Consider the following 21,066-nt stretch of genomic DNA (forward strand, 5'->3'; position numbering starts at 1 on the left):
TTTCCCATTTGGATGGGTGAAGTGAGGTGGAGCGTGAACAAGGTCGGCACATCGTACACGTTAGATTCAGATTCTTTCTCTCACACTGCATCTTTTTTTTTTTTTTCTTTTTTGATTAAGGGCAGGGAAATATAATGTTTGTGCTTGTGTGTGTATATATAATATACGTACATCTATTTTTATAAGACATTGAACTCTTGTTTGAGATGCTCTCCCCACCTACATCCTTCTATTTCTCATATTTCTGCTGTTTTGTTTTTTAAGTAAATGCAGCTCTTTTTTTTTTTTTTTTTTTTTTACTGAAATTTTTAGTTTAGTTGTTTGTGAAATGTTATAAAATTTGGATGGCGAAGGCTTGTCGTCAAGGGGTTGGGCGATGCATTATGGACATTGTTCTTGTATGGTGCGTCCTGACATGGCTTGATTCAGCAGTGTTAGCCCTGCCACGTGTTGCTCGGATTTTGTGCGTGCGTGTGTATGTGTGATGCGTCTATGCAGTGTGCGTGTGCTTGTGTCATTGTAAGTGTGTGTGTGTGTGTGTATGTTTGCGTGTGCACGTACTGAATCAGTACTTAAACTCGGCATGCTGTCTAAACTGGATTGTAAAAGACTTTGGGAGAGGAGTGGATTTTTATAAATGTTAATCATGTATGTATGTATAGTATGTACGTATGTATCATATGTATGTATATAAAACAGATCAATGAAAAAGGTGATGTTTTATATTTAAGACTTCTGCTGCTGTTAAGAGTAAGTCCGATTTTCTACAGGCTTTTTTTCCCTACCCTGTCAGAACTTCCTATCGCTTGCCAACATTTTATTTAAATAGCCGTTAAACTGTGCTACTTTACTAACATTTCCTGTGTAGAGATTTAAATGCCGGTAGAATTGTCTGACATACTGAGAGCACTTTTATACTTTTATTTTTAATGTTAACAAAATTTGCGGTGTTCATGTTGGTAACTCTCTCTGACAGATTGTTTCCACTTTATATGTCGAGCCACAAGTTAAATTAACCAGGCAAATCAAATTGAATGTACAAGAAAAGCAATACTTCGAAAATTAAGCATCAACACACCAGTTGGCAGATTTATGAGCGGGTACTACGGCAGGGAAATGTGACTGACTTGTTTTTTTTTTTTTTTTTGTATGGGGAAGCAGAGTAAGCTTGAGTAGGACAGACTGAGAGATGGGATGAATTTCTACAACACTTGTTAAGCCCACGCGACACGGTGGTGAAGTGGTTAGCACGGTCACCTTGCACGTCCAGGCTCCGTTTGATTTCCATCTCTGTGTGCTCTCCCAGTGCTTGGTGGGTTTCCTCCGGGTACTCCGGTTTCCTTCCACGGTCCAAAGACATGCAGATTAGGGTGTGTGCGTGCGTGTGGATTGGCACCCTCCCCGCGACTTTGAATACAGAATAAAGTGGTATAGACAGTGAGTGAGCGACCTGTTAAGCACATCTACTGTTCACTAGAGGCTAGTCACATACACTTTGCTCTAACTAGGTCTCCTAGTGGAATACTCGGACCGCAATATTTTGTCAAATTTTTTTTTTTATATATATATATATATATATATATATATATATATAGATTTCTCCACACTTATTACTTTTTAGATGCCAGTGCTGATGAATGAAGACGATTGAGAAGAGGATCTGTTGGTGTGTTATTGGTCTAATCAACTCATTTCATTTTGTCCAGCATACATTGGTCAAGGTATAATGTGGCCAATAATTGAAATGATTTTGACTCCGTGTACAAACGTTTTTAAAAATGTAGTGACACTCCTACCAGCACTGCACTACACATACACACACACGTACAAACATACAATACACCAGTTAGAGTACTCTGCTTAGGTCCCTTATACTAGACAAAAAAATAAAATTACAGCTTCAGATTGGTCAAATTTTGCAAATATAGTGCTTCATAAAGCTAAGAGTTTTTAATGACCATCTGGGTTAAAAACTGTCCACCACTGCAGAACCACCAAGTTTATGGAAGAAATGTAGTCAGAAACTCATCCATTTATATGCTTGGTGAAGTTGCATGGTTAAAAAATTAACAGTAAAAACCAGAGCTATGTTCAACAGTGAAAGTAAGAGCATTTCCACACACGCGTGTGCACACATAATGTAATGAGAACTTACAGGACTGGGACTGAACAGCTGTGTGTCCATAAGAAAATCACTTGTTAGTGAGAAGAAACTAAAAAAAAGGCTTTAGTTTGTTAGGGAGCATAAAGATTAGACTTTGGAGTGATAGAAAAAGGTCATGTGACCTGATGAGTCCAGATTAAGACTGTTCCAGAGCGATGGGTGTGTCAGGGTAAGAAGTGAAGCGCATGAAGCAATCATGCATAGTGGCCACTGTACAAGCCTCTGGAGGCAGTATCTGAGAAATTTTGCTTAAGAACACAGTCATGAATAAAGATTTCTAAACCACAGTTCTCCCAACTATTCAAAAACGATGCCTTTCCAGCATGATGGAGCTTCTTGTCATGAGGCAAAAGTGATAACTAAGTGGCTCGAGCTGCAAAACATTGAAATTTTGGGTCCATGTGAAGGAAACGTCCCAGACCTTAATCCTGTTAAGAACTTGTAATCAATCTTCAAGAGGCGGGTGGACGAACAAACACCCACAAATTCCAACAAACTCAAAGCATTGATTACACACACCAGTCAGGGTGTGGTCCAGGAGATGATTGACAGCATGTCAGGGCAAATTGCTGAGGTCTTGAAAAAGAAGGAACTGACTCTTATCTGCAAATACTGACTCTTTATATAAACTTAATGTAACTGTCAATAAAAGCCTCTGACACTTACACTTGTAATTATACTTCAGTATACTAGAGTGACATCTGACAAAAAGATCTAAAGCCACTGAAGCAGCAGAATGTGAGAATTAATATTTGTGTTACCCTCAAAACTTTTGGCCTCCGTGTGAAAAAATTTATAGTGAATATAATGAAACCAGATTAACAGATAATAGCAAGGTCATTGCTATATTCTATAGTAAATTATATATTTAAGTTGATCTGTGGGAATATGTGGAAATCTTCAGAATTCAAGGTCTTGATTTATGATCTCAAAGGCTTTAATCATAGCGTTATGAGTGTTGCAGAAATTGCTGATCATCTGAGATTTTCACACACAACAATTTCTAGATTTTATACAGTATGGTGTGAGAAAAAACACGGCAGGCATTGAGAGACTGCAGGCTGAAACACCTTGTTATAAAGAGGATAAAAGTAGAATGAGCAGACAGGAAGGGCATAGTAACTCAAATAATCACTCTCTATACCTGATTCTGTAAAATTTGAGCTTAAGTAACATGGTGCAGAAGTATTGTGCTTAGCTTTGTTAAACATTCTGATTAACTATAGTTGAAGATTTAGTTTCATGGTGCCGATAAAGTAACAGTGCAGATTTGCATGATTAACAAAGTGGAAGAAATGCTGCAAAATTTTTCTTCCAACAAATTAGTATTTTCTAGACTCTTAGACAGAGTATCATTCAATTTTATTTGTATAGCACTTTTAACAATTATTATTTTCGCAAAGCAGCTTTACACAATCAAAAGAATTATTTAAGTTTGTATGGAATGTGAGTGTGTATGAATCAAAATGGTCAGATAGTACTTAATGAACAAGCCGAGGGCGACAGTGGCAAGGAAAAACTCCCTGAGATGGTAATAGGAAGAAACCATGAGAGGAACCAGACTCAACAGGGAACCCATCCTCATTTGGGTGAAACAGAGAGCAGGAATTGATCTGCATTCATACTGTGTGTTAGGTGGCAGGCAGTTCAGCATAACAGTTGATGTTAATTGATGGTAATATGGAGTCCAAGTAGTTATTGGAGGCTCAAGTAGGCCTGAATTTCTACAACACTTGTTAAGCCCACGCGACACGGTGGTGTAGTGGGTAGCACGGTCACCTTGCACCTCCAGGCTTTGAAGGATGGTTTGATTTCCATCTCTGTGTGCTCTCCCAGTGCTTGGTGGGTTTCCTCTGGGTACTCTGGTATCCTCCCACAGTCCAAAGACATGTAGATTAGGCTAACTGGCATTCCAAAGCTGCACGTAGTGTGTGAGTATTTGTGTGTGTGCTCTACCATGGTTGGCACCCCATTCAGTGTGTGCCTCACCTCATGCCCTAAGTCTCCTGGGATTGGCTCCAGGCCCCTGCAACCCTGTATAAAGAGGTACAGTATGGACAATGAGTAAGTAAGAGAATTATATGGAGGTATCATGTGGATCAAGCCATGACTTTATTTGAAATATTCAAATAAAAAACATTTTGTACATTTTACCATCTGATGATGATGGTGATGATAATGCCCTACCAAAGGGAGCACTCTAATGTGCACATCATTCAGGCTGCCATTGTTGGGCCCTTGAGCAAGGCCCTTAACCCTGTCTGCTCCGGGGCGCTGTGTCGTTGCTGACCCAGAGCTTTGATCCCAGGTATGCTGGGATATGCGAAGAAAGAATTTTACTGTGCAGTAATGTATGTGTGACAGATAAAGGCTTAGCCTTTTTTATTTTAATAAAGGCATAGCTTAACACCTCTGGGGTCTTTTTTGTGTGTTTTTACCCGTAAACTGTAGGGGGCAGGAAAATTCCTCCGCAAACCGTAAAACATCGCAGAAGAAGAACACAGGCTGTTGGGCGTATCTGAAACCGCGTTCCCTTGATCACTGCGCAGTACTTTAAGAAAAACGCTTCACTGTTCAGCGCACTGACTATTCATGATTTAACGTTAAACATGAAGTTTTTATGACACAACAAACATTACGACATATTCTGATATTTTTTGTAGTAGTGATGTAGTTCATGTTTGTTGTTTCTATGGCGCTCACTAGCGCCCTTTGTAATACTTGAGGTGTGGTTTGTATCGCGCCCTATTGCGCGCGCGCTAAATGATGTTGCAGGTTTAGTGAAAGTCTCTCGGACCCGGGACACGCAAACACTCATTTACAGGGTGAGTTTAACACGAACACTGTCTGTTTTATATAATGTGACTGATAAAGGTTAGAAGTGAGTGAGTGAATGTGCAGGACTGTTGCCCTGGTAACCGCAAGTTGCTTTGGGTTTTTATTCCGCAGGTGTTTATGAAGGAGTTTAATAAATGTCATGCCCACACAGCCAAGCTAGGCTAAAGCTTGTACACACACACACACACACACACACACATATATATATATATATATATATATATATATATATATATATAAAGGAACTAAGATTTTTGTTTGTTTGTTGCGTTTTATAGTCTGGAGAAGAAAGATATTTTAAAGATATATTTGGCTAAAAGTTTTTAACTAATATTTTTTGCCTATACACGGAATAAGTTTTTTTGTGTAAATATTGCATATTTGTCGAAATTTGCGTTATTGGAGAAAAAACAGGAAGTGACGCTAAAGACAATTGACGCGTAAAATAAATCACGTGATTGTAGTCTATCAGTCTGCACTCCTATATAAACACTATATGGTATTAAGAAAGGGTCCCACTTTCAGTGGTGTAGTGGTTAGTACTGTGGCCCCACACCTTCAGGGTCTGAGTTTGGATCCCACCTCGAGTCTTTGTGTCCTGGCAAGTCCTGGCACAGGGTCTGGGTTCGAGTCCCACCTTGGGTCTGCGTATCCTTAGTTTGATTCCTGCCTGGGGTCTGTGTACATGGAGTTTGCATGTTGTACCTGCACGTAGTGGATTTCCTCCGTGTACTCCTGTTTCCTTAGTGGGTTAAACCACTATTTCTTGTGCACCTAGCTCATTGGCATTGTTGAGCAAGGCCCTTAACCCTATCCCAACCCCGCTCAAGGGAGGCCGTATTATAGCACATGCAAAGAAATAATTAATGTGCAGTAATGTATAAGAGACAAATAAAGGCCTTACTTATAAACTTATAAGCCCTGTGACTATTTCTATGCCTAACACTGAAGCAAGCCATGGACAGGGTGTCTCACTAAAATCAGTGACGCAAGTTATTCCTATTTATTTCAGGAGCCATGGGTTTGTTGGAGCAATGTGCAGAGCTGTTTAATACGTCCAACCTTTACGAGGTGCTCTGTGTGGCGAGGGAGGCGTCGAACGCGGAGCTACGGCGTGGTTATTATAAACTCTCCCTGCAGGTTCACCCAGACCGTGCGCCCGGAGATCAACAGGCCACCGAAAAGTTTCAGGTAGAACTTTCAGGTCTCATGCTTTTCTTAGAAATACTTCTGGGAGCTGAAACAGTAAAGTACTATAAATAAATGGAATAAAATATTAAAGTGTAAAGTTAAAATATGTATCACTTAACAGGTACTAGGAAAAGTGTATGCTGTGTTGAGTGACAAGGAGCAGAGAGCTCAATATGATGAGCAGGGTGTAGTGGATGATGAGTCGGATTCCCTCAACCAAGAACGTAACTGGGAAGAACATTGGAGAAGGCTGTTTCCAAAAGTAGGTTACTGACCTTAAGTAGAAGTTATGGATTGAGAGTTTAACAACCTGTTTTAGTTTATTTGCCTGTTTTGTCTCAGATAACTGTGCAGGACCTCATTGACTTTGAGAAACAATATAAGGGCTCGGATGAAGAGAAGCAGGACTTAAAGAGGCTCTACCTGCTGCACGAGGGAGACATGGACCGCATTATGGAGTCAGCGTTGTGCTGTAGTCATGATGACGAGCCTCGTGTGCGGGACATCCTGCAAAAAGCAGTGGATGCTAAAGACGTGCCAGGATACAGAGTCTTTACTCATGAAAGCGCCAAGAAAAAGGCCACTCGCAGGAGGAAGGTCAGTGATTCGCCCTTAATCTAGATAACATGTGGAGCGCGTTTTGTGCGTACTATTAACATTATGAATCTGTGTCGTTCAGGCAGAAAAGGAGCAGCAGGAAGCAGAGGAGCTCCAAAAAGAGATGGGGCTGAATACAGAGGATAGCCTAGTGGCCATGATCCAGGTGAGATTTGTTGAATAGCTAACATTTAATTATTACAGACTTTGCCACACCCATGCCTTTGTAATTATTACTTGTTTATAATTATATAGATATCTATCTCTCTCATTTTTATTTTTATCTCTAGCAAAGACAGAAGTCCAAAGAAAAAGACTTTAACTCGTTCCTCTCAGATTTGGAAGCCAAATACTGCAAGAAGTCTTCCAAGGGCAAAAAGGCAAAGAAAAACTGAAACTGTTACGATGTACATATTAAACAGGACATAGCTTTTGTTGAATGTTGTTTTTTTTTCCCTCTTACTTCTTCATATAAGACAGTCTTGTAGCTTTTTTTCTTCACTCGTAGTTGGTGATGCAGTAATTCCATATTGCAGATCTATAGCACTAAATTAAATCCGCTTCTGATTCGCTGTGTTGAGTTATAAATTATCATCATTGACACAACTGATGTTATCTAAGATAATTTGACTTTTGCATGTCAGCATCTTAATGAAAATGCTTTCAAATTATGCCTGCGGTGTTAAATGTTAGTGAAAGGCGGGCGCAGTTACTGTCAGGGCTTTAGTATTAGATCATTAGAGATCTGCTATGGATGGAGTCGTGTGAAATCCGTAGGGTTTGTGGGGTGTCTTTATTATCTACGAACAGCTGTACAACATGTAAACCCTCAAGAAATTATTCAGGTACTTACATGTTACTATTGTAACTTAATTATGTACAAATAAAACAGTAACTATATTAAATGTGTATAATTCAGTCGATAAACAAAGGCAAGTGTGTAACGCCAAAACATTAATTTGTATTTCTGTCCAGTATGGATGCTATTTTAAGTTGGTTCTAAATGTTCCTATTTTTCTTTATCAATTCTTTATTCACTTTTTGTGGCACTTGTGTTTATTGTTTTAGACAATGTCTAAATGTAATAAAGGTAACTTTTTCTTTGAAATGGTCATGTATAACTAAACAGCATTTACACGAATGAACATTGAAACCAAAATGGTTGCTCAACGCATTAATGTTTTTTAAAGAGTAAAAAGATTCTTGGTGACAGACACAGTTGTGAACTACTTTTTTCCCTGGATTGCTGAGGTAAGTGAAGTGTACATTTTTCAGGGAATGACACTTTTAGTTAGTTATATAATTTATTGCTTCAAAGTTGTCACGATGACGTTTAAAAATCCAGGATTTTTTATTACTGGAAATAAATGATTTTTTAAAAATATTTCAAATAAAAAAATAATAAATGTTTAGCATGTTGAGTATTCAAGATTCTGCACAGTTCCATGTTAAAATGTAAGCACATTTTTGAAATTTTGTGATGTGAAATCCGTAGGGTTTCTGGTGTGCTTTCTAGCACATTTTAAAGATTCAGTATATCCTCTATTAAAATGTGTTCATTCATAGTTTACTTTTTGCTATAACAACAGACTTCACTCTTCTGAAAAGGCTTTGACTCCATTCTGTTCATCATGTGGTTGTGGGTAGTAGGATTGTTAAAGGCTATTGTTTTTGTAGTAACACGTGAAATAATGGTTTTGTCAAAGACTCTACCATGAGCTCTGACCCAAACACCAAACAACATTTCCAAGGCGGTTACGCTTTTCTAAAGCAATTAAAATTGCATTTGGGACAAGTAAGGTCCCCCCCGGGGATCAATAAAGTACATTGATAGACACTGCCTGGCCAAAAATAAATAAATCACAATAATATTTCATTGGAAAATTTACATTTTTTTAAACTCGACCTGACCTTTCGGGGCATGGTTCCACAGAACGCCGGTGAGTGTGCTGTAGTGTCTGATGGCGGGACACTGGATGGGTTCTTTGGGTGCTGTAAGTTGTGGGGCCTATGGGATATTGGACTTCCTCTGGGTGCTCAATTGGACTGGGTTCCAGAGAGTTGGGAGGCTGCGTCAGTGGCCTGGGGCTCTATGCCTGCTGGGCCACATGTGGGGTGAGCTGTGGTGATGAGACCGAGGCACAAATGAGCCTTTGATTTCCATGATTCTGTCACCAGTTAATGCTTTGTAGTTGGTGGTCAATGTTGTTCAGTTCACATGGTAGTAATGTTAATGTTATGGCTGTTCAGTGGAGAAGAACCTTACCTACTGTACCTGAGGTAATCGATTATGGAATATTAAGCTGAATTTATATTGAGTCACTGATGTATTAAGTTGGTTGCACAAAAAGTATTGCGTTACATGCAGATCCTACTTACATTACATCGTAATAACATACTGTTCAAGTGTAGCAGGATTACTAGTCACATCTGAAAACTTTACAATCTCATGTAGCTGTACTGTAATTAGGCTATTTACTATGTTTTGTACAGACTTAATAAATGGCACTGATTAACTGAAAACATTTATAGATTTTAGATAAACTGTTTAAGATTAACCTTCTGGGAATTAAAATGCATCACTGTGTTTGCTCAGATTAACGCCTGGTTTTCAAGTCTCTGCTTTATTTTTGCTTATTTACTTTGACACCAGGTTTAACTTGAAGCCGCAATTCCCACCTCCGAGTAGTAAAGAACAAAGTAGATGCATCTCAAATTGATATTCCGACTTTTTCACCCTTTCGGAGTCTTCAATTACGAGTTCCTTCTCGCTTACGGAGTGACGTCACGCCAGCATGGCAATATAACTAACAAAAGTTGGACAGTTTTTTTTCCCACTTCGCAGGTCGAATGCACAAAGATGGAAAATGCGATTACAGCGCCGCCTACTTTTTGGAGTAGTGAAAAACTGTCCAATAAAAAAAATCCACAAATTGTAGATAAAGTAAGGATTTCTTTGTTTAACCTTGTGTGATGGTGAGCACGAAACAGGGAAACATGTAGAGGACAGACTGCATAAACTGCCCCGACCTCAGGGCCATGTCCCTGTTTGTGGCTTTGTGTGACGGTGCAGGATCTTCTTTTTGCCAGCAGAGGGCGACTTTATGCAACACTGCTCTTCTTACACCCGCTCGGCTAAGGGTGGAGGAAGAGTTCTGAGTTATCCCAGGGGTTCGGGAAGGAACGTGATGGTAAGTTTCATGTTCCGTTCAGATTATTTCTGTTTAAATGCGACACAAGCGACGGAACAAATTGTTGTTGAGTCTGAGAAATATCTCCGCATCTGTGTGTGTGAAAGAGAGAGCAGGAGGGGCTTTTCCAGCTTTACTGTACTGTTATGTTTACAAACACCCCCCCCGGTGTGTGTGTGCGCGCGTGGCAGTATTCACGCAGTGTCCTGGAGCTCAGTGTAAGAGCACGAGCGGGGTGTGGTTTAGACTCCGCACATCTATTTGGGCCAGAATGTGGTGCCGGTGTGGCAGGTCAGGGACGTGGCTCCTCCCCACTGCACAGTTGGCGGAGACACTTTATCCAGAGTTTTATCTCATTGAGGGGCAACACAGTGGTAACTTGGTGGCGCAGGGATTTGAACCTGTGACCTTCTGATCAGCAGCCCAAGACCTTACTTACTGATCTACTCCTGCACACTGTAGGATTGTCCTGGAACTTTGCATTCTGTCCTGTTTGATGAGGTTTGACAGGAGGTTTGGCCTGGGATCGAGTCCGCAGTCGGTTCTGAGTCAATTCCAGCATGGTGACAAGAAAGTGACTCAATCCTGGAGCTTGTGTGTGTGTGTGTGTGTGTGTGTGTGTGTGTGTGTTTGTGTGTCCATGCGTGTATTTGTTGTCTATACTCATTGAGAACTCATTCTCATTATAGACATTCTCATTGTCTATACTGTTTCATCCTGTATACAGGGTCGTGGGGGGGGGGGGCTGGAGCCTATTCCAGGAGACTTAGGGTACGAGGTGGGGTACACCTCCAAGCGTTGGGGGAATATGCAAACTCCATATGCAGGTGGGAATCGAACCCAGAGCCTGGAGGTGAAATGTGAACACTTCGCCACCATGCCGCCCACACACACACACACACACACACACACACAGACAGACAGACAGACAGACAGAGGTTAAAACAATTTTTCTGTTTGCATTAGGGCTGTCTGCATTAATGCATTGACACTTGCAGTAACCCTTACAGTCCTACAATGATTGAGCTGTGACCTGCTGTTGCTCCGTAGCCAGCTACCGGCCCACACCCAGAAGGAATAACCTGTATGTAGATGAAGGTACAGCGTGTACTAACAAGCTCTCTCTCTCTTTCTCTCTCTCTCTCTTTTTGTGTGTGTGTGTGTGTGTATAGATGGAGACACGGAGCATATGGTGTGTGTTGCTGATCAGCTCACTTCTCCACAACTGCTTTGCCCACAATGACTTCTACACTTCTATTGGTCAGTATCGGTAATTATTAATATCAACTTATTCTTTTTCACATTTCCATAATTTCCTTTAATTGTGTAGAGCTGCTTTGTGACAATGACAATTGTTAAAAGTGCTATACAAAAAAAAGAATGTTTTTCTACTTTGTTTTTTTTTCTCTCAACAGGACAAATGACAGACCTGCTATTTATGGAGAAGGACCTGGTGACCTCTTTGAAAGACTACATCAGAGCTGAAGAGGGCAAGCTGCAGCAGGTCAAACAGTAAGTCACAGACTGCACCCCCCTTAGAAATCTTTATTTTCTTTTTTCTGAGCGAAACCTGGTTCTGTTGAGCAGACACAGTTCCAGCCTTTGAGCATACAGCATTATTTGTGATGAACAGAAATTCTTTAAAATAAAAAAAGCATGTGATGTTCAGTTTTTATTAGCCTGTTCATCACATAAGGAAGAAACCCTGAGAAGAATTAGACTTAAAATCGAACCCATCCAGATTTGAGTGATAACAGATAAATACATTTCTTCTACAGCAACTGTATAACATATGTTTAGTTAAGATGAAGTCCAGTTTGTTGAGGTTTGCGTCCCTAGAACTGTTCTGAAACTAAAATCAGAGTGATTGCACTCTTAAGTCATCAATGCACTTCATTCGCATTTTTGCTGTTCAAGCTCATCTTCATGGTTTCCGAGTGGAGCCATTTTTTCTAAAAAGGCAAATGTGCTTTGTAAGCCAAGAGAACTGAAATTAAACATGAAACACATAGTGCTGTTCTGTTAAATGACATTATTTATTATACATGGCTATACAGTGGCCATCTTAGTGAGGTAGTTGTAATGTGACTTAAGCTCTTCCTGTCATTTTCCGACAGATCCCCCCTTCTATATCCAATTGAATGTGAGAACTAAGAACTCTTCTCTGATTAGTTACTCTGAGATTACAGTTAAAAGATACATTTTTATAATTTATCAGCATTTTATCAGCAGTCTAATTTGTACCACTGCTATGGCTAATGTACACATTGCCTGCGTTACATACGTGTACTTAAGAAGACTGAAATACAGTTAGCAAAATTTATCACTAAATGACAACAAACTCATAGACGTGAGCTGTTTTAGGATAATCTAATTTGAATATTTGCAGATGTTTACTTTAAAAGATATTTAATATTTATGGTGAAGAAATGCATTGTGTCATTTACAAACACTTTTAATACTTAAAAAAAAACAAAAAAACAAAGTGTGTTGTCTCAAATTTGCTGAAAAAGAATTTAAAAAAAAAAGAAAGAAAGAATTCTATAATTCTATACCCCTTGTACTGATGCTCGTTACAAAATCTTTGTTTCGTTTGATTTTGCCAAAATTTTCGACAGCTAATGTTATGAGCATTTCAATTGAAAAATGCCATGTAGGGCTTTAAAAACAAACATCAATGATTTCTATTACCACTTGATTCTCTATGTACCAGAATCCAGTGGAGAGAATAGAAAATGGGATTGTTATGTTATCCCATAGTTATAGTTATGTAATCACATTTGAAAGTATTGGTTAAGAGACAAGCAGCGGCGGTTGAACTAATTGAAGGCGAGAGGGAGGGGAAAGAGAACTGATTAACTTCGATATAAAGTGCATTACAGTAATCCAATCTGGATCTGATAAAAGCATGTATCGCCTTTTCCAGGTCGCTGCCTGATAGAAAAGGCTTCACTTTAGCCAGCAGACGAAGTGGAAAGAGACTGCTTTAATAACGGAATAATCTGTTTATTGAATTTCAAGCTGCTGAAACATGACAAAAACTTTAACCTCTATTAAAGTGGTTTTATGCTAACAGAAAAAGCTTTATAATTGAGATTAGTTAAATTTTATGGAGGTGTACATTTTTTTTTTAGCTGGGTTGAGAAGATGGAGACCCTGACAGCCACTGCTACATACGATCCTGAGGGCTTCCTTGGTCACCCAGTTAACGCCTTCAAGTTGATGAAAAGGCTGAACACCGAGTGGGGTGAAGTAGAAGACCTGGTGCTTAAAGACATGTCCGATGGTCAGTATTGTATCAATTGTCTGAAATAAAACACTGTCTGCAACACTAAAGGTAAATGTGAGAATAACAAATGTCTCACCCTAAACAGGGTTTATCTCCAACCTAACTATCCAGCGACAATACTTCCCCAGCGATGAAGACCAGGCAGGAGCAGCCAAAGCTCTGCTCCGGCTTCAGGACACCTATAAGCTTGAGACGCACGCTATTTCCACTGGAAATCTTCCCGGTGAGTATGACTTGAAGTTGGGGGCTTATTGACAATAATAACACCAGCTGCTTCACACTTCCTTCTGAATTATGTAATAGCAATATTATATATTTTTTGAGGTTTGCTACAAATGTTTTATCATAGGTATGGCTGGCAATTTGCCATATAAGAGCACCCTGACAGTGGAGGACTGTTTCGAGTTGGGCAAGATTGCATACTCTGAAGCAGATTATTATCACACAGAGCTGTGGATGACACAGGCTCTGAGACAGCTGGATGAGGGTGAGGAGTCAAGTATTGATGCTGTGACTGTTCTGGATTACCTGAGCTACTCTATATATCAGCAGGGGGAGCTAGAGAAAGCTCTGGAGCAAACCAAAAGACTGCTTAAACTAGGTAAGGCCTGTTTTAACCCATGTTGCATATTTTTACTCAGATTTCACTGGAGCATTGGATCTTAAACAAAATAAACAAGTGATAGTTTTACAGTTGTCAAGAACTGAATCATTCTCTCAGAGGAGACAATGTGCATACTGTTTTAGGAGTGTGTATGAAACATCTTTTAATGCAGACAGTGTATGATTTGCAGGATATTTATAATTAACATTTCATTTTGAAATTGTTTGGAGCTCAATTTGGTTCTTTCAGGATGTGATTTTTCTTCTAACAGCTCATGTAATCCTTTTTTACTGTACAGATCCAGCTCATCAGAGAGCCAATGGCAACCTGAAGTATTTTGAATACCAGCTGGCCAAGCAGAGAAAAGCTGAGTCAGAGCGAAGTGGAACAGGGGAGAAGGAAAAGAAGCAAGAGAAGAGGGAGGTGGATGGGAATGAGGATTTTCTTACAGAAAAGGGAAAATATGAGCAGCTTTGCAGAGGCGAAGGAATCAGGCTGGTAAGTTTCCCTTAGTTTATAAAAACTTTATAATCAATATATATTGTTTGTTTGTTTTCTGATTTCTTACACGGTGACTGATAAACTCGCACCACACAGACTCCACGCAAGCAGAGCCGGCTCTTCTGCCGTTTCTTTAACAACAACAAGCACCCGTTCTACATCCTGGGCCCTGTAAAACAGGAGGATGAGTGGGACCGGCCACGCATTGTACGCTTCCACAACGTCATCAGTGAACAGGAGATGGAAAAAATCAAGGAACTGGCCAAGCCCAGGGTGAGTTCAACAAAATCTACAACTATAATTAACTATTATTATTGTCAATTTGGTTAGCTTTAAAATGTTATAACATGCTCTAAAATAATGCTTTAGTGCAGTTATATATATATATTTAAATATATATATATATAATTTTTATTTTTTATTTTTTTTATGGATACTGTAAATGAGGCTCATTGAGGTTTAGTGTTCTGGGTAATCCCCAAGCCGATGTACATAATTGTACTAGTAGTGAGTAATTCGTCTCCTCTCGGCCGGTTGGCTTCACAGCTGCGCCGAGCCACCATTTCCAACCCTGTCACTGGTGTACTGGAGACCGCCAACTATCGTATCAGCAAGAGGTAAGACGCCTATAGGCACCACAGGCAATGCCAGTCATCCAGACACGTCTTTTCAACACATTCTACCTCAGCAACTTTAGCAAGACAGGACACAGTACAAGGGGCACTGTATACTTCTGGATATGTTGGTGTTGAGGTTTATCCACTCCAACCATAACACGCCATGTTGTCATTGAGAAATATACACGCATTACATTTATTATTATGAATATATGAGATTTATATTTATATATATATATATATATATAGCACACTATACACACATTTCAGAACAATACTAGACATTTCAAAACTATGAAATAACTGGAATTATGTAATTAATTAATTCATTAATTAACAGTCAGGTTTTATTTTAAGGTCTGAAGGTCAGCTGGAACAGTTCTTGCAAGAACAGTATTGTCAAGTGTATTTGCAAAACTCATCAAGCTCCATGATTAAACTGTCTCTCATGAAGACCTGCCCAGGAACGCAAGATCAAAACTGTACCTCTGCTGCAGAGGAGAAGTTCATGTAGAGTTACCAGCCTTAGAAATCACCAATTAACAAACAGCACCTCTGCTGCTTTACAGAGCATAAGTAGCAGATACATCTCAATATCAACTGTTCAAAGGAGATTATTGTGTGTATGTGAACTATTTCTAGTCGCATAATACAGGAACACACAATATTTGGCCAAACCTGCAATGACATTGTGTCCAAATACATACACTTCAGTATGCCCTTTTGCAGCTTCCTCTCCTCTTAGAAGGCCGTACACAAGATTTCTGAGTGTTTCTGTGGGAATTCATGCCCATTCATTCTGTAGAGCATTTATTACTGTATCACTGTAGCGCTGATGTTGGATGAGAAAACCTGACTCACAATCTTTGTTCCAGTTCATCCTAAAGGTGCTCGATGGGGTGGAGCTCTGGGCCCAGTGTGGTCTAGTCAAGTTTTTCCACACCAAACTCATCAAACCATGTCTTGTTGCAATAGAAAAGGTCCTTCCCCAAACTGTTACAAAGTTGAAGTATAGCATTGTCCAAGATGTCTTGGTATGCTGAAGCATTAAAATTGTCCTTCACTGGGGATAAGAAGCTTGATTGTAACACCTGAATTCAAATACTTTTGTTCATATAATGTGTATATATCAACAACAAGTATTATAAAAATTTTCTCTGAGGTACTGTATGCCAAAAACAAAATGGTATGTTAGCTTAACACCCCCCCCCCCCCCCCCATCTAAAGAAACGCCGCTTGACATGTTGCAGATCTAACAAGAAACGTTATAGATAACTACTTCAGCAAACCAGTTAAAACTATCTAATCAGAACAACATAGTCAGTTTTGCTTACTTATTTATTACCGGTTATTTTCAATCTATGCTATCTCTCCTCTTGTCTTCCTGTCACATATGGCCGAGCACTTTACACCACACTCACTGATATATGTTTGTGCTTTGCCAAATATGGTATTTAAATTTCGTAAAGAATCAAGGTTGCTTGAGGTGCGATGTGAAGTTTTCATTAGGCAGTAATGATGGGTGTCATCAGCTGGTGTTGTTCTACTGTGTCTTAGTCCAAAGTCAACACAGGCATTTTATTCCTGGAGATTTCAGTGCATTTCATGCTTCTGTCTGCTGACAAGCTTTACGGAGATGCTGATTTCCTTTTCCAGCAGGACTTAGCACCTGGCTATAGAACCAAAATTACTGTTTGCTGGTTAACGTGCTGACTATAATATTGGCCAGCCAACTCACTTGACCTGAACCCCATAGAGAATCTCTAGGTATCTTAACACACAGGTTGAGCTATATTAACATGGCAAAACTCCTCTTAACAGCAGATGAGCTTAAGCAGGTGCTGCTCCCCAAATAAGATTTAATGGGAAGTCTTATTGAGCATGCTTTCTCTTACTCTTTTCCTTCTTCTTTCTCTCTGTATTCCGCTGTGTTTTCTCTATAGCTCAGGCGTGCCACCGTGCATGATCCCCAAACAGGGCAACTCACCACAGCTCAGTACAGAGTCTCCAAGAGGTAAGGGGCTAAAGGTGAAGTGCAGAAAGCAGGTGTCTGTTTCTTTTCCTATTATGACATAGGAGTCCATTATATTAACTTGAATATCGTCCATTTTGTTTCATAGTGACTGTTGGTTGGTGAATATTATAATTATTCATTATTTCTCTCACCCTCATTCTTCTTCTTCTTCTTCTGCATTTCTAGTCTCTTTTAACTTTTCCGTAGTTGTCTGTATTGTATGTAATTTCTTTACAACATGGAAAGAAAAAGTCAGAATTTGCTCTGAAATAAAAACAGAGATGTAAGCCGAGATGAAACAAACTGAGATGAAACAAACACTTTGTAAAGTTTTCAATCACAATCATTCTGTAATGTTCATGATATAAGCGCCGAGAGGATAATAATTGTCTTTAAAATAATATACAGTCTCGTCATTCTTCTCTGCCCTTTGACAGCAACAAAGATTAAAGTCTGTGAAGTCTAGAGATCAGCAGTTTCTAAACTCATTAAACCATCTTCCCATTAACCATGCCACAGTCATGGCCTTTGACCTTTTAGCAACCGGATATTTAATGGGTTTACACTGCTTTGTTAAACCTGTCTGAACTGGATTAATGTCAATATTGATCAATTTGTAAATGCAGTTCATCCAGGGATTCTGAACAGTGTGTCAGTTATCACTATATGCAGATGAGCGAGTCAGAGAGCCTTTCCTCTCTCATCAAAAACACATTGTACATTTGACTCATCTGACAGAATTGGAAGCGATACACCGATACACTGCCCAAATATAATTAATCCAACTTAAACCTCATCACCATGCTGCCATTTCTATACTCTTGGCCGAAAGGATCGTTCCACTATTAAAAAATGTACAAATTTTTTATTTTATTTTGTATAATAAATATTAAAATAAACATTACTTATTTGACAGAAATTCATTTAGTAAGGTTTCTTTTGTCATATACTAAGAATATCCACTACTAATCAATTCAGTTTTATTTCAGTTCTATTTGTATAGCACTTTTAACAATGCTTTGTGGGTCACAAGTCATAGTAATCCTCGACCATAATTGTGACCCTTTCATACTGATTCAGAGCAAAAGCTGATTTATGGTTTTGTTCTTGCAGTGCCTGGTTAGCAGCATATGAACACCCAGTGGTCGACCGCATCAATCAGAGAATTGAGGATATCACAGGTTTGGATGTCAAAACAGCAGAGGAGCTACAGGTGTGTGTGTGTGGGGTGGGGGGGGAGGGGGGTGGCATGCACACTAGTGTTAGTGAATCTGTCATTTTGATCATTTCCAAAATGGCCAGGATTAAAAAAAAACAACAAAAAAAACTTGTGGTTCTCCAAATGAGCTCAGGTGCATGCTTTCCTACTGTATACCATTTTATCTTGCATATTACATCTTTCTTTATGCCTCTTAGGTGGCTAATTATGGCGTTGGAGGCCAGTATGAGCCACATTTTGACTTTGGACGGGTAAACAAAGTTTTCATTTTACTCTTAAACAGCTTTTTTGTTAACATGGATCCTAATATTTCACAACAATCAAAATAATGGAGCAGTGTGAATAAAAATGCATCATCTAAACTTCTCAATGGGAACAGTGTGATCCGATCCGACAGTATTAGGTGTGGCATAGACGTTTGATAATCCTTTAAATATGTAAATATCTCCCATGTAAACACTTGATCTGATTATATTTATTCCAACAAGAGAGAAATATTCTTTTGCCCCACCTGGAAGAAGGAGTAGAACAGCGCATTTCACATTTCACATCCGACCAATCATAGATTAGACTGAATTATTCAAACTAGTCATAACACAGAAGGCAGGATTTATCATAGTTTAGGAAGCCGAAACCTAACTTTAAAATCAGAAGAAACAACACGTAATCTTCTGAAAAATGTCCAGTTCCACTGAACAGCGGTCAGAACAACTGTTCAAAAGTTCCATTCTGATTAAATGCTTTGTAAATGTGCACATCTTATGGGATCAGTGTCTGTGAAAGCACTGAAGTTGGAATCACTAATCAGAATAATTTCAACAGAATGGAAGTAATATTTTCCATGTAATTGTACTAGTGTTCCTTAGTTCATATAATTCCATTGTTGTGGAATATGTTTTTAAATTATTTGTTTTGTTAGCCACCTTAAACTAATCTCTGTGATCACTGATAGAAAGATGAGCCAGACGCGTTTAAGGAACTGGGCACGGGCAACCGCATTGCCACCTGGCTCTTCTATGTAAGATTCTCAAAACTGTATATTTGTCCTTTATATTTGTAATTTTTTAATTACACTTCAAAGAAGTGTTCTCTCTTTAACATCAACACTTTTCTTCTGTAGATGAGTGATGTGGCAGCAGGGGGAGCCACAGTCTTCCCAGAAGTAGGAGCAGCAGTAAAGCCAATGAAGGTTTGTGTTTATGCTTCTGGAACAAGATGTCTTGATTACACCAGTTTTGGTCAACCTTTGTTTGTTTTTTAAACTCCAGGGTACAGCGGTGTTCTGGTATAACCTGTTTCCAAGCGGGGAGGGAGACTACAGCACGAGGCACGCTGCATGCCCTGTGCTTATGGGCAATAAGTGGGGTAAGTGACCTAAGAATCATCTTTATTGGTAGATTTTATTTCAGATCTTTTTTTTATTACCATTATTATTTTGAAGGTAACCTTTACCCTGAACAGTTTGTATATTAATCTTTAATATTATCATGTATCTTCCAGTGATATACAAAAAAAGAAATTCTGAGCTTGTAGATTTTTAATAACATCTTTCTTTATTTGCCTTTCTTATGAAGTTTCTAACAAGTGGATCCATGAAAGGGGTCAGGAGTTCAGAAGACGCTGTCTCCTTAAGGCAGACTGATGATCGCTTTCATCGTCCCACCCTCCTCTTCCGCCTCACTTGTGTCCGTTCAGGAACCATGGGTGAAATCCACAGCCCCACCCATTTACATTTGCCTTGAACAAACAGTTTGTTTTTTTATTTAAATGTGTGTGTGTCTGCCAACAGATTACATTGATGCCATCGGTGCCTTTTATTGTTGCTCAAAATAGCTGCAGAAAAGAAAGCTGTCCTCCATGACACTCCATCTATCCTGGTCTTAATATAGCTGAGGTGCTATGGGGAGAATCCCCAGCGCTGATCAGTGGCCACAGAGCTCAAAAATAACAAATAAGCCATTTTAAATCTAAACTTGCATTTTCTCTTTTAAATGTAGTGAGTAAAAACTCACTATACTCACAATTGTGTCCAGTATCATTAACTGAGCCATGACGTACTTTGCAATACCTTGCTTACTCTATTGTATGTGTATGTGCGTGCTGAGGTAAATCTCTCTCTCTCGCTCTGAAAAACACTTCCATGATATTGACACCAGGTTAGACTTGAGGTCGTTCACACCGCAACAAACAAATTAATATCAGAAACCAAAGGTTGCATGTTTAAGATCTCTCTTTCCTCAAATGAAAATCTCCACTGGATATACAAATCTTTGTTGGAAACAGTGTATGAAAAAAGTTTTATTGTGCTATTTACCTCAAAGGGTGTGTAAGCATTTCTTTATTTTATATTGGTCTTTCTTGGTTATAAAAGCGAGACTGTAACACTCACTCACTGCACATGACTCCAATTATAGATCTTTTACTCCAGTTATCTGACCAGGAAACAAAAGCCTCTATTTATTTTTTATTTCATGTAGTCAAATCATGTAACTTAAGATTTGTGTTATGTGTGAACTACAGAAATAAAGAATTCTCTGATCTGTTTATTACCTTTTATTCTCGTAAAAATTTACACCTAATCTGTGACAAGGCAAATGCACACTCGTATATGGGTAATTAAATAAAAATAAGTAATAAAATTGTGATCATTTTAATTTATGCTTCTACCACTGGTTTGTCCAGCTGTTTTTCTAAAGAAAGATGATAAAAGTTTGTAGGATTGACTTGGATTTTTAATAGAAATAAAGCTGGTCCAATGTCAACAAAGCTAAAATGAATTATATATTTTATTAAATTCTATTTAAGGAATCCTAATTTCTTCCTGTTTGATTTATATTTTAA

At 39.0% G+C, this 21,066-nt stretch overlaps 2 protein-coding genes across 4 annotated transcripts; both read left to right on the forward strand.

Annotated features, from left to right (window-relative positions):
- Positions 1-4,708: 4,708 nt before the first annotated feature.
- Positions 4,709-7,898, forward strand: dnajc9 (DnaJ (Hsp40) homolog, subfamily C, member 9). Its single transcript, XM_053510965.1, has 6 exons — positions 4,709-4,989; positions 6,015-6,193; positions 6,315-6,455; positions 6,536-6,790; positions 6,873-6,956; positions 7,081-7,898. Exons 2-6 carry the CDS (start codon positions 6,020-6,022, stop codon positions 7,183-7,185), a joined length of 759 nt encoding a protein of 252 aa, XP_053366940.1. The 5' UTR covers positions 4,709-4,989; positions 6,015-6,019; the 3' UTR covers positions 7,186-7,898.
- A 2,012-nt stretch (positions 7,899-9,910) lies between these two features.
- Positions 9,911-21,035, forward strand: p4ha1a (prolyl 4-hydroxylase, alpha polypeptide I a). 3 transcript variants are annotated; one of them, XM_053511403.1, is made up of 16 exons: positions 9,911-9,981; positions 11,154-11,241; positions 11,397-11,493; positions 13,116-13,267; positions 13,356-13,493; positions 13,620-13,871; positions 14,173-14,372; positions 14,472-14,648; positions 14,922-14,992; positions 16,941-17,006; positions 18,120-18,219; positions 18,423-18,476; positions 19,178-19,243; positions 19,346-19,414; positions 19,494-19,590; positions 19,800-21,035. In XM_053511403.1, the coding sequence occupies exons 1-16, from the start codon at positions 9,979-9,981 to the stop codon at positions 19,865-19,867; spliced, it is 1,698 nt and encodes a 565-aa protein (XP_053367378.1). In that variant the 5' UTR covers positions 9,911-9,978; the 3' UTR covers positions 19,868-21,035. The 3 variants fall into 3 exon arrangements, with proteins under 3 accessions (XP_053367378.1, XP_053367377.1, XP_053367376.1); XM_053511402.1 differs by lacking the exon at positions 16,941-17,006; XM_053511401.1 differs by lacking the exon at positions 14,922-14,992 and having other exon boundaries at positions 16,936-17,006.
- The last annotated feature ends 31 nt before the right edge of the window (positions 21,036-21,066 follow it).

Source organism: Clarias gariepinus, chromosome 14 (assembly GCF_024256425.1).
Source record: "Clarias gariepinus isolate MV-2021 ecotype Netherlands chromosome 14, CGAR_prim_01v2, whole genome shotgun sequence".
Lineage (NCBI taxonomy): Eukaryota > Metazoa > Chordata > Actinopteri > Siluriformes > Clariidae > Clarias > Clarias gariepinus.